Source organism: Podarcis cretensis, assembly GCF_951804945.1.
Source record: "Podarcis cretensis genome assembly, chromosome: 13".
NCBI classification, from domain to species: domain Eukaryota; kingdom Metazoa; phylum Chordata; class Lepidosauria; order Squamata; family Lacertidae; genus Podarcis; species Podarcis cretensis.
In genome coordinates, this window is record NC_137182.1 from 56,579,987 (window position 1) to 56,592,159 (window position 12,173).

The following is a 12,173-nucleotide window of genomic DNA, read 5'->3' on the forward strand; positions in this document are numbered from 1 at the left end:
CTCTTAAGTGAGATGGGCGCACAACCCCAGAGTCTGTCAAGACTGGCCCGTACGGGCAGGGGTACCTTTACCTTTACCTTAAGTCATTTTCCAGTATTTTACTATTAACATTCTAGCCGATGTTGTCACATCAAGAAACACTCTTTTATTTCATTGTTACTTCAGATTTCTTAAAATTCTGTGTGTTAGCATTTATTTATTTTGGTTCCTCATAGGTCATTGTGTGTGTGTTTTATTATTTTAACTGTGTCTTTTAAGTCCACCCTGCCCTTACAGGATATCACTTCTACAAGTGTGTTACTACAGATCTAATGAAAAGCTTCGCCACCACAACAACAGACACCAAAGTTTTCAAAGTGGCCACAGCTATCTCTTTCAAAGGATATAGACTGCCGGGGGGTGGAGTTGAATTACAAGGACATTTTCTGACTTTTGAACCTCAAGATACATATATAAAATATCCCAATTGTCTCAAGATATGCAACTGATATTTAATTAGTTTGTTTTGTATTATGTGTTATTACGTAGGAATGTTGAAATGTGTCTGACAGTGTGTCATTTCCACAAATGGGGGGGGGGGGGCTATTTTTGTGGCTATTTTTGTGTGTAAGTGTTTTATGTCTAATGTCTTATTCCTTACACCCCAGTGGAGGATCCTCATACATTTTATGCCTTTTAACAGATCAGGCTATTATGTAGTCCAATGTTTAGACTTAGATAAATTTATAACCATATTTCGTTGTTTCACCTGGCACTCTGCCAACTTCCCTACCCATTTTAAAAATGTGCTAAAACTCACTTTACCAAGGAGAAGCTTCTAAGATACATGAAGGTGGATATGCTTTGGTTTAGCAGGAATGATCCCTTATACAGTTAAATTGACTTATTTCGACAAGTGCCCCTTTTAAGAATGTTTTTCTTTTAACAGATTGGTTTGAAGAGTTGAGAACCATGGGGAAAGATAAATTCAAATTGGACTCAGTTTGAATTGGGCAAGTGTATCCAGGCTGCAATTAGCTTTTGGTCCTTAATGTGCAAGTGAGCAACTTCCCATGACTGCAAGACCTGAGCCTATAATAATAAAACCCCAAAGGAAGGCCAAGGCAAGGACATTTCCCTCAGGACGTGTCCAAACCTGTGCCAGCTGTGGTGAGTGCCAGGCAACATGGTTAATATGAAAGCCCTAAGTGGATTCACCAGGGATTGCCACTACTGTGAGACCACAGAAGAGCTACCTTGACACCTGAGAACACAAAAAAGGCGGGGGACGAAGCAAACTGCATTTTTTTTCCTCAGTCAGTAGTGGACCTTCCTGCTAAATGTAAAGCATAGACCACTATTGAACAAAATACAACAGGTGTCCTTTTATGCGATATCCTATATCCAGCTATCTGCACTACTATACTTGCAAATGGCCTTAAGAGGCATGATTTGCAAGTCCCTTTCAGGTTTGCATAAACCCACACCTCTGGTACGGTAGATACCAAGTTATTAGTTAGCGTATATCTATAAGACGCATGTACATTGTATTGGTCCGTGTTGCTCCCTCCTTTGCTGCCCTGCTCAACCCACCTCCTTTTCCATTAGGGCCTATTCCCACTCACACGGCACCCCTACGCATATCTATAACACGCATGTACATTGCATTGGTCAGTGTTGCTCCCTCCTTTGCTGCCCTGCTCAACCCACCTCCTTTTCCATTAGGGCCTATTCCCACTCACACGGCACCCCTACCTTCACCAAGATTTAGGGTGCGGAGAAAAGATTTGCAAGTTCTTACAGAACTTTAATGCAAATCTATCTCCGAATGGGGGACTGATACGGAAGGGGGGGGCATGTCTTCTTCACCTTCTTCTTCGCTACAATATATCAATTTATTTCCAATTGTCAATGTCAAAAGGGACTAAAATCTATAAAATTCATAGAAAATCAACGTGCCAGTTTGCTCAATTTCTCTAGGACTCCATCACCCCTCCCCTGTCCTCCATAATCCCTCAAGGTGTCAAGACCCTAATCCTGTCAAATCGCTCTGATCAGCCTTTCCTCCAGGCAATGTCAGGTGGCAGACTATGCATATTTGGGACCATTGTTTTCTCATCCCCAGGAAGTGTTTATCTGCGCATATCTCCAGCTCTGCATATTCCCCCCTCCCTCCTCCATATGTTAAACTGTGTAACCAAACCTCCCTTTAATATATTCATGATGTAATCTGTGTAACCCAACCTCCCTTTAATATATTCATGATGTAATCTGTGTAACCAAACCTCTCTTTAATGTATTCATGACGTGTTTTGCACTGTATTCTGGGACATGGAGGGAGTTTCAAAAACTCATGTCACCCCTTTCTCACTGTTCAATCTTGCCTTGAACCTGTTGCGCAATAAACTTGGATCTTCTGCTGTTTGCTCCTGTCTCCGGCTGAGCTCATTTTCCTCCGCAGGGACCCACGGACTTAGTCCGATGAGCTGGGTGGCAGAGCAGCCTCGCACCCAGATTTTGCCGTAACAATGCCCACTTGATTGGATACCCTGGGGAGCCTGGCCAGTCTTTCTTAATGACAAATACTTAGTTCCTGAGCCAGGTCACAGGCTCACCCTATTCATACACAGACATACCCTTAAGACAGGATTTGTGAAGGAAAAGACAATGGGGAGGCTTTTCCATTTTCCGTTGACCTTGCAGAGAAATCGTTTGGTCAGTTTGGGAGCCAAAATGGTTTCCGGGCTGTTTTCCTGTGCTGCTTCAGACATGTGGTTTATATATTTATGTACGTGTTTGCTTGGTACATTTATGAACATTTATTATATATATAAAACACCTTAAATTTTTTATTTCACCTCCCTCCCCCAAAAGCCAAACCCCCTCTTCTTTTCAAAGCAGATTTGGGCCAGGTGAGTCTGGACTAGGGAGTCAGCACCACAGGGGGTTGGGCTAGATGACCCTGGGGTGCCCCTTCCAACCTAAAATGTTCTTCTGGGTTTAGGGGGTTTCAGATCACACCCTTGGGGGTCTCGTGAAATTGGGGTTGTGGTCCCAGGCAGGGCTCTGAATCCCAGTGAAGGGGGAGCGCTGCTTGTGAGTAGAGTTGGGCAATATATTGATATATGATCCAAAACTGGTTTGAAGTCCACATTGTGATATTGGTTTCATTTTTAAAAAAAATTATTTATTTGGTTTTTCAAATCAGAATTTTGCAATCACATATCCAGCATACAACATAAAAACAAGATTCCACAGAATCACCCTCCCTCTCCCCCCCCCCCCCAGGTGCCTTCTTCTCCGTTCTCCTGGTCTACCTGCTCCTCACCTCCTACTGGCCTATCAGCGTCCTGTATGTCGCCTGGTGGATCTTCGACTGGGATACGCCAGAGAGAGGTGAGTTCAATTCTCCCCAACCAGGGCCGGATTGGGGTTTGATGAGGCCCTAAGCTACTGAAGGTGATGGGGCCCATTATATGTCGTCCAGCTGTCCTTTGTCCACAACAAATTGTCACTGTTTTTCGTGTTGAATATATGCTATAAGTTACAGATAGGTAGCCGTGTTGGTCTGCCATAGTCAAAACAAAATAAAAAAATTCCTTCCAGTAGCACCTTAAAGACCAACTAAGTTAGTTCTTGGTGATTGGGTGATTCCTGTAAGACCTATTGCAGTCGTTAAGAGTCGTCAACAGGCTCATCACAGCTATCTGCCAATCACCCAATCCCACCACCCTTCTGAGTAATACCCCTCCCCACCTTCTCACTATATAGAAGGGTCTGGTGACTTCTGTTTCAGTGTATCTGAAGAAGTGTGCATGCACACGAAAGCTCATACCAAGAACTAACTTAGTTGGTCTTTAAGGTGCTACTGGAAGGAATTTTTTTATTTTGTATATGCTATAAGGTAATTGACGGACCTAATAGGTATCTAAAGCCATGCAAGCAGTCCATGCAGATCGTAAGGTAAAGGGACCCCTGACCATTGGGTCCAGTCGCGGCCGACTCTGGGGTTGCGGCACTCATCTCGCTTTATTGGCCGAGGGACCCGGCGTACAGCTTCCGGGTCATGTGGCCGGCATGACTAAGCAGCTTCTGGCGAACCAGAGCAGCGCACGGAAACACCGTTTACCTTCCCGCTGGAGCGGTACCTTTTTATCTACTTGCACTTTGACGTGCTTTCGAACTGCTAGGTTGACAGGAGCAGGGACCGAGCAACAGGAGCTCACCCTGTCACTGGGATTCGAACCGCCGACCTTCTGATCGGCACGCCCTAGGCTCAGTGGTTTAAACCACAGTGCCACCTGCGTCCCAGATGCAGATCATAGGTACCCTAAATATAGAAATGAGCAAACCAGGGATATTTTAGGGAACAGGCTAGCAGGCGGGGCCCGTGACTTACATCACAGGAGCCTACACAACACAAAACACTGTTGCTGTAGGTAGGTTTTATTTTATTTGTTTTTTATCTTATATTTCGGAAATGTACATCCAGGTTTTTTTCCTTTAAATTTTTTGGGGGCCCTAAGCTAGAGCTTGTTTAGCTTATAGGTAAATCCGGCACTGCCCCCAACCCTACCCGGAGGTCAGGTGAAAGGCGCCTCTCCTTGTCTGGGAAGGGTGCTGAGCCCCACACCCAGACCCACACAGCTGGAGCTGCTGCCTCGCCCTGCCCCTCCTCCTCCAGCTCACCCCCTTCCCCTGGGGCAGCGTGTGACCATCCCAAACCTGTTTTCCTCACTGCTATTGACTGTTGTCTATTTTCCAAGACAGCTTCCAATAGATGACACAATGGCAGAAGGCATTTCATCTCTCTCTCTCTCTCTGTATGGAGGGCAGAAAAATCAGCTGCATTTATTCATGTATTTATCATTACTTATTAAATTTTGCTATAAAAACACACACAAAATCCTCTAATTGACACGAATCAAAAGAACCCTCCCCAAAATATAACATAGAATCAGACTTGGAAGGGACCCCAAGGATCATCTTGCTCCTCATTATTGATTGATTGATTGATTGATTATAATTTTATTTATACCCTGCCCATCTGGCTGCGCTGCCCCAGCCACTCTGGGCAGCTTCCAACACGCACACACAATAATAATAAAACATCAAGTATTAATAGTAACAATCAGATCCTACATAAAAAGTCACAATAATTTTAAAATAATTTATACCAAGTAAAGCAATATGCAATAATGCATTGGAATCCAATAATAAACATTAAAATTTAACATCAGCACATCATAATTAAATGAATTTTTAAGCAGAGGTCGGGTGGTCACCTGCCAGGGATTCCTCAGCTGTGATTCCTGCACTGCAGGGGGTTGGGCTGGATGACCCCTGGGGGTCCCCTTCCAACCCCACAGTTCTCTGACTCCGTCCCCTGCCTGAACCCTTGTCTTCGCAGGTGGGCGCCGCAGCAACTGGGTGAGGCGCTGGAGAGTCTGGGAGCTCCACCGGGATTATTTCCCCATCAAGGTATGAGGAGGGGGCTGGCAGGGTCTCTGGAACCCCCGGAGACCAGATCACGGAGAAGGAGGAGGTGGCGGCCGTCAAAGGCTGCTGGCCATGGAATCTGCGCATGCCCACCAATGGAAAGCAGGGCACGCCTTTGAATGTGACATTCAGATGAGAGAAGGGGGCTGGCAGGGCGACAGAGGGTCTGCCTTCCGAAGGATGCCCAGGGTCTCTGGAACCCCCGGAGACCAGATCACAGAGAAGCAGAAGGTGGTGGCCGTCAAAGGCTGCTGGCCATGGAATCTGCGCACTGACATTCAGGTGGGTGTCCAAATGCCAAAGGCCTCGCCCCTCTTGCCTTGCAGCTGGTGAAGACGGCCGAGCTGCCCCCGACGCGGAACTACGTCCTGGGCTCCCACCCCCACGGGATCATCTGCGCGGGGGCCTTTTCCGCCTTCTGCACCGAGGCCACCGGCTTCCCCCGCGCCTTCCCTGGCCTCCGCCCCAGCCTGGCCGGCCTCACAGGGCTCTTCCGCATACCCGTCTACCGGGACTACCTGATGAGCTCAGGTGAGGCCAACGGGGGGAGGAATGGTTGGGGGGGTGGGGGGCCCCTCCCTAAGGACCATCTTCAAGAACCCTGCCTGACCCATCCAATGGGAGGAACCACCCCAGTCTCAGGAATGCCTTCCCAGAGCCCCTGGGAATAGAATTCCCCAGCAAGAATGCCTATTTTTCCTGCCATTCTTTGCTCCTGTGCTAAAGAAAAGGGGCGTTTGTTTGTGCAAATGATGATGATGATGATAATTATTATTATTTATACCCCGCCCATCTGGCTGAGTTTTCCCAGCCACTCTGGGTGGCTTCTAACAGAATATTAAAGACACGATAAAACACCAAACATTAAAAACTTCCCTAAACAGGGCACCCTTCAGATGTCTCCTAAAAGTCAGATACCGTAGATTCTGTCATATAAGACTACTTTTTAACCCCAGAAAATTCTCTAAAAAGTCAGAGGTCGTCTTATATGCTGGGTATGAGTTTGCTGGGCAGCGGCAGCAGGTGGCAGGCTCTATGTCGGTTTTGCTGGGCGGCTTCCTCCCGGTGTGGAGTGGCCAATTTAGGGGGTCATCTTATACGCCCAGTTGCCTAATACGCCGTAATCTACAGTAATTGTTTTTCTCTTTGACATCTGATGGGAGGTCGTTCCACAGGGCGGGCACCACTACTGAGAAGGCCCTCTGCCCTATAGCTTCACTTCTTGCAGGGAGGGAACCGCCAGAAGGCCCTTGGCTCTGGACCTCAGTATCCAGGCTGAACGATGGGGGTGGAGAAGCTCCTTCAGGTATCCTGGGCCTTTGAGGCCGTTTAGGGCTTTCAAGGTCAGCACCAACACTTTAAATTGTGCTCAGAAACGTACTGGGACCCAATGTAGGTCTTTCAGGACTGGTGTTATTGTTACGAAAAGGAGCAATGCAGCAGCGAGCTGCAGCTGGCTGGAAAAGCCAAACAGGATGTTGATGTTTGTGACAGTGGGAGCAAAGGGACAGTCTATTCACTGTACTGAGCACCGGATGTTAGCTCAGTGTGTCACTTGACATGTACTGGAAATACAGGGGTGGAGTTTCTCTCTCTGCTGTTGGTGTTTGGAGAGTGCAGACATGTTTCTCTGTACTGCTGCATAGACAGAAATAAAGGCATGTAAATACATTTCTGTCTGTCTCTTTCCCCCTCCTGGGGAAGATAGGGAGGAGGGAAGAGTGGTGTGTTCTTCTCACGTTTGAGGAAGATCGCCGATAGAGACCCCGCCTGTCTCCTGCCGGGAGTCGCTGACAGAGAGGTCAACAAGTAATCTGAGCCGGGTGCCTGGAGAATGGCACATTCCTCTGACTAGGCTTGAAGATTACAACAGTTATGTGGTCTCCCAGTCACCAGTCTGGCTGCTGCATTCTGCATTAGTTGTAGTTTCCAGGTCACTTTCAAAGGTAGCCCCACATAGAGCACATTGCAGTAGTCCTGGTGGGAGATAACCAAAGCATGCACCACTCTGGCCAGACAGTCCAGGGGCAGGGAGGGTCTCATCCTGCATCCCAGATGGAGCTGGTAGAAAGCCGCCCTGGACACAGAACTGACCTGCGCCTTCAGGGACAGCTGTGAGTCCAAAATGACTCCCAGGTTGCACACCTGGTCCTTCGGGGCCACAGTTGTCCCATTCAGGACCAAGGAGTCCCCCACACCTGCCCGCCCCCTTTGCCCCCCAAAGCAATACTTCTGTCTTGTCAGGATTCAACCTCAATCAGTTAGACACCGTCTCTCCTCCAACCACTTCCAGACGCGCTGATCCTTTGCCAGCAACCCTGTTGCCCTTTAACTGACTCACAGAATTTCAGAGTTGGAGGAGAATCGCGAGGGTCCTCTAGTTCAACCCCCTGAAAAGCAGGGAACCCCTGGAGATGTTTCACACCCACAAGCACCTTTGCTTTCTCCCACTTCCAGGGATGGTCCCGGTCAACAAAAGGTCCCTGGACTTCCTCCTGAGTGGCCCCCCCGGGCACGTGGTGGTCATTGTGGTGGGGGGCGCGTCTGAGTCGCTGGACAGTGTCCCCGGAGAGCAGCGCATCCGCCTTCAGGGGAGGAAGGGCTTCGTGCGCCTGGCGCTGCAACACGGGTAAGGGCACCAAGGGGGCAAGGGGGTGTCCGGGGGGGGGGCGTGTTGGGTGCAGGTCAGCAATACATCGGGCCTCGTGAGCATGGCTGTGCTTTTCAGTGGATTTTGCCCCAATGAGCAATTGCGAGGACTGAAGATTCCTGCCCTTCCTTGCTGTGTAATTTTTTATTACATTTTTCATACATTTTCACAGTAACCTTTATAACAAATAATTCCACTGTTCCACAAGTTGGCTTCCCACCTACACAGTGTTTTTACTCAAACCTTTTCTACTGTGCTGTATCTTCATCTATTACAAAAAAATAGTACAATTATTTTGTCATTTTTCTTCTGCTGCTTTTATCTTGAATTCTGTCTGTGATTTCATTTGACTGTAATATTTTTTAAGTAATCCACAAATGGCCTCCATCCTTCTGTAAAAAGTTTATCATTCTGATCTCTTAATTTTGCTGTGAGCTTTGCTATTTCTGCCTAGTCCACTCCTTCGTTGTGACCTTCTCTTTTCCCCAATTAAGTTTTCTCTTAATGTATAAAAGCACGTGAATTCCATATGCTAAGGTCCCTGACTTCCCACAGCCTAGCCTACCTCGCAAGGTTCTTGGTTGGATTAAGTGCTCTCCCTGACCTGACATTGCTTCTGTGAGTTATGAGCCATAACCTGTTCTGCTGGACGTCTGTTTCGACTGTGAAGAGCTGAGTGCTTTGGCATCCTGCACTCTTCTGATGTGCCACTCTGCTCCTCCCGGCTTCAGCAAACTATAACAGATAGTGTGTGTGTAGGAAATAGTTGTAGGAACGATTCAGGATGAAATTTGCCATTTTCCAAGCTTCCGCCCAGAACCGGTGTGGTAAGCCTGAGTCAAAAAGCATCGCTTCCACCGCTTCCTGAAGTATTCTGTTCCGCCTTTCTGCCACCCCATTTTCCTGTGGTGAATGCGGAACCGTCAACCTGTGACGTATCCCTTTCTGGCGAAAGTAATTCTGCAACGCAGACCCAGTGAACTCCCCACCGTGGTCTGATTGGAAACTGGAAACCCTCAGTGAGAATTGGAGTTCCACTGCAGTGACCCACTCCCTCAGCATGGTGGCAGCTTCACCCTTCAGAGGTATCGCCCAGCTGTTTCTGGAGTAGTCATCTGTCAAGGTTGAAACATATTTAGCCCCACCCAGACTTGCAACGAGCATAGAGCCACAAATATCTACATGAACCAACTCAAAAGGTTTCTTGGTTACCCTGCCAGACCTAGAATAACTGCATGTTTATACCTTTGCCTTCTTGCATGCTCTGCAATCCAGGAACTTGGCACATGACTTCATTTTGCACCCCTCAATGCACCCTGGTATTTTTCTCACATATCCCCAATTGCCGTGGGACATCCTCCTGTGCCACAAATGATGACACATATAGTGAGTGGGAACATTTGCACACTGTGTCTGTGCTGACCCAGTGTTACCCTTACCTGCTTGAGACGTTTCCAGAACGAATAGCCTATTCTGACATTCAACACTGACCAACTGGTTCCCACCCCTGGAACTAGAGCATACATTATTCTCAAAGCAAACCTTAAACCCATCTCTAACTAGAGAAGACACAGACCATAGACAGCATTACACCCCTAGGACCACAAATGCTTCCAGTTCAGCCTGCAAAAAAGGAACAAAAACAGCCAACAGTTGTCAGCTGTCTCTTGGAACCATTGGCAAGAGTGACTGTTTTTCCTTCGGAAACAGCTCTGCAGTTCCACATTTGGCCACCAGATGGCAGCAGATGATGACTGGCTCCGCTGTCGATCACCCAGCGCTGTACATTGCTCTGGTCGCTGTCCTTCACTGTTGCCATGGAAACCGCCAAATGATGTGACGTTGGACCAAGGCCATTGCCCCGGGCAACCAGATTAGGTGCAGCTGCTGGGTGACCTTGGGCCAGTCACACTTCTTTGAAGTCTCTCAGCCCCACTCACCTCACAGAGTGTTTGTTGTGGGGGAGGAAGGTGTTATGTACTGAAGTTCTCACCCTGGGCTGGCAGGGGGATACTGTATATAGTTTTCACTCAGGTCTGTAGATAGTTTTCACTCAGGTCCACGTCAGTTATTTTAGGCGGGAAACCCTGGGTTGTTGTTGCTACAATGTAGACAGCCGGCTGCCTATAAAAGCAGGCCGGCTGAGCTGTTTGCTGTGCAGTTCTGTCCAGTGTACAAATAAAGAGCTGCTCTGGAGAAATTGCTGTGTCGTCTGCTATGTTCGCCCACAACTTAACACTGGCGACGAGGATGGGATCGATGGACATCAGAGCACAGCCAGATGCGGCCAGCCTCTGAACTGAGCTGAATCACTGAGCTGAATCACAGAGCAAAATCACTGAGCGAAATCACTGAACAGAACCAATTCAGAGCTGACTGTTCTGGCTAGAGCACGGTGTTCCATCCATCGCCCACCACGTTGGCATCGGAATCATGGCTTCACTTGTGCCTCTACCGCCATTTGCGCCAGCCTCTGAATCATGGGACTCCTACCTCGCTCGGTTCGACTGCTACCTCCAAGCCAACGAGCTGACACAAGTATTACAGGAACGTAAGCGGGGCCTATTCCTCAGCCTCTGTGGGCCTGAGGTGTTTGAGACGGCCCGAGCATTGGTTGCGCCTGAAGCAGTCCAGGCAACACCGTGGGACACGATCCAAGAGAAGTTCTGCAACCACTACGCACCAAAGCTGTCCAAGATTGCTGCCCGCCATGCGTTCTACCACCGGAACCAGGCAGAGGGGGAGTCAATCAACAATTACACCACCGCCCTGCAACAAGCTGCAATGCACTGCGAGTTCCGAGACTTAGACGATGCCCTGATGGATCGAATCGTCTGCGGGGTCCGGGACATCCATCTGCAACGGCGTCTCCTCGCCAAGCCAGACCTCACGCTACAGAAAGCCATTGAGGAGGCTGTGGCCTCAGAAGCTGCTGAACACTCCGCCCAGGAGATCCGCAAGTCCAGCAGCCCGCGTCTTGCTAGGGAGCCAGTTCCGGTGCATCATGAAGAGGCCAGCAGTGATGAGGCATCCTCCAGTGAAGACGATGACGTGCACCAGACAAAGCGGGAGCGCAGGAAGTTCCAACAGAAGTCCAAGGGCCAACCGGAATGTGCCGGCTGCGGAGGCAACCATTCCCGTGCCAAGTGTCGATTCAGAGACGCCATCTGTAGGAAGTGTTCCAGAAGGGGCCACATCGCTAAGGTCTGCCGATTGGCTCCGTCTGACACCCCCCCTTCATCGACTCGCAAGTCCAAGTCTTCACTCCAGTCTGCCAAGGAAAGCTGTTTCGCTCTCACCAACTGCCGCTGCCCGTCTGGAACCACGATTGGCCAAACCGACTCACCTACGCGATGCAAGCTGAATGTCACGGTGCTCATTGAAGGAGCTCCATGTGATATGGAAATCGACACCGGGTCTGCCCTGTCCATCGTGTCTTGGAGCACCATCAAAAGACTGGTACCCAGAGTGTCCAAAAGGCAACTCGACTCTCACCGCGTACACCTGAGAGACTACCAGGGAAACGACATTCCCGAGGTAGGCGTTGGCCAGTTCCGGATCGCCTTCAAGGATTTTTCGGGCCTGCTCCGACTAGTGGTGGTCGAAGGTCAGCGGCCAAGCCTCCTAGGGCTAGACTGGTTTGATGCCCTCGGCATGGAAGTCACCGGCATCAACTGCATCTCTAACGGAGAGACTGAGGGTCTGATCAAAGACTTTGCCAAGGTTTTTGACAGCACTTTGGGGCAACATACAGGTACACCCATCTCCTTTAGCCTTGATCCACAAGTCACCCCCATCAAGCTAAAGCCACGCCGGGTTCCCTTTGCTCTCAAGGCTAAGGTGGACGAACAACTGGACAAACTGATCGCCCAAGGAGTTTTGGAGCTGGTTGACCATGCCAAGTGGGAAACCCCCATCATCACGCCTGTCAAGCCAGACGGGTCAGTGAGAATCTGCGCTGACTACAAGTGCACCATCAACAAGGCACTTCAGCATCACGCTTATCCAGTTCCTGTTGTCCAACACCTGCTGCATTCCCTGGGTG

At 49.0% G+C, this 12,173-nt stretch overlaps 2 protein-coding genes across 4 annotated transcripts in view; both read left to right on the forward strand.

Moving 5' to 3' along the window:
• Window positions 1-12,173, forward strand: part of LOC307202256 (2-acylglycerol O-acyltransferase 3-like) — a 95,322-nt gene that overhangs the window by 64,691 nt on the left and 18,458 nt on the right. The window lies entirely within an intron of this gene.
• LOC307202253 (2-acylglycerol O-acyltransferase 3-like) overlaps window positions 1-12,173 on the forward strand; it is a 29,606-nt gene that overhangs the window by 10,689 nt on the left and 6,744 nt on the right. For both annotated transcript variants that reach the window (XM_079952107.1, XM_079952106.1), the window contains exons 3-6: window positions 3,268-3,375; window positions 5,390-5,460; window positions 5,805-6,009; window positions 7,936-8,107. In XM_079952107.1, coding sequence (XP_079808233.1) covers window positions 3,268-3,375; window positions 5,390-5,460; window positions 5,805-6,009; window positions 7,936-8,107 — 556 coding nt within the window. The remainder of the gene's footprint in view (window positions 1-3,267; window positions 3,376-5,389; window positions 5,461-5,804; window positions 6,010-7,935; window positions 8,108-12,173) is intronic.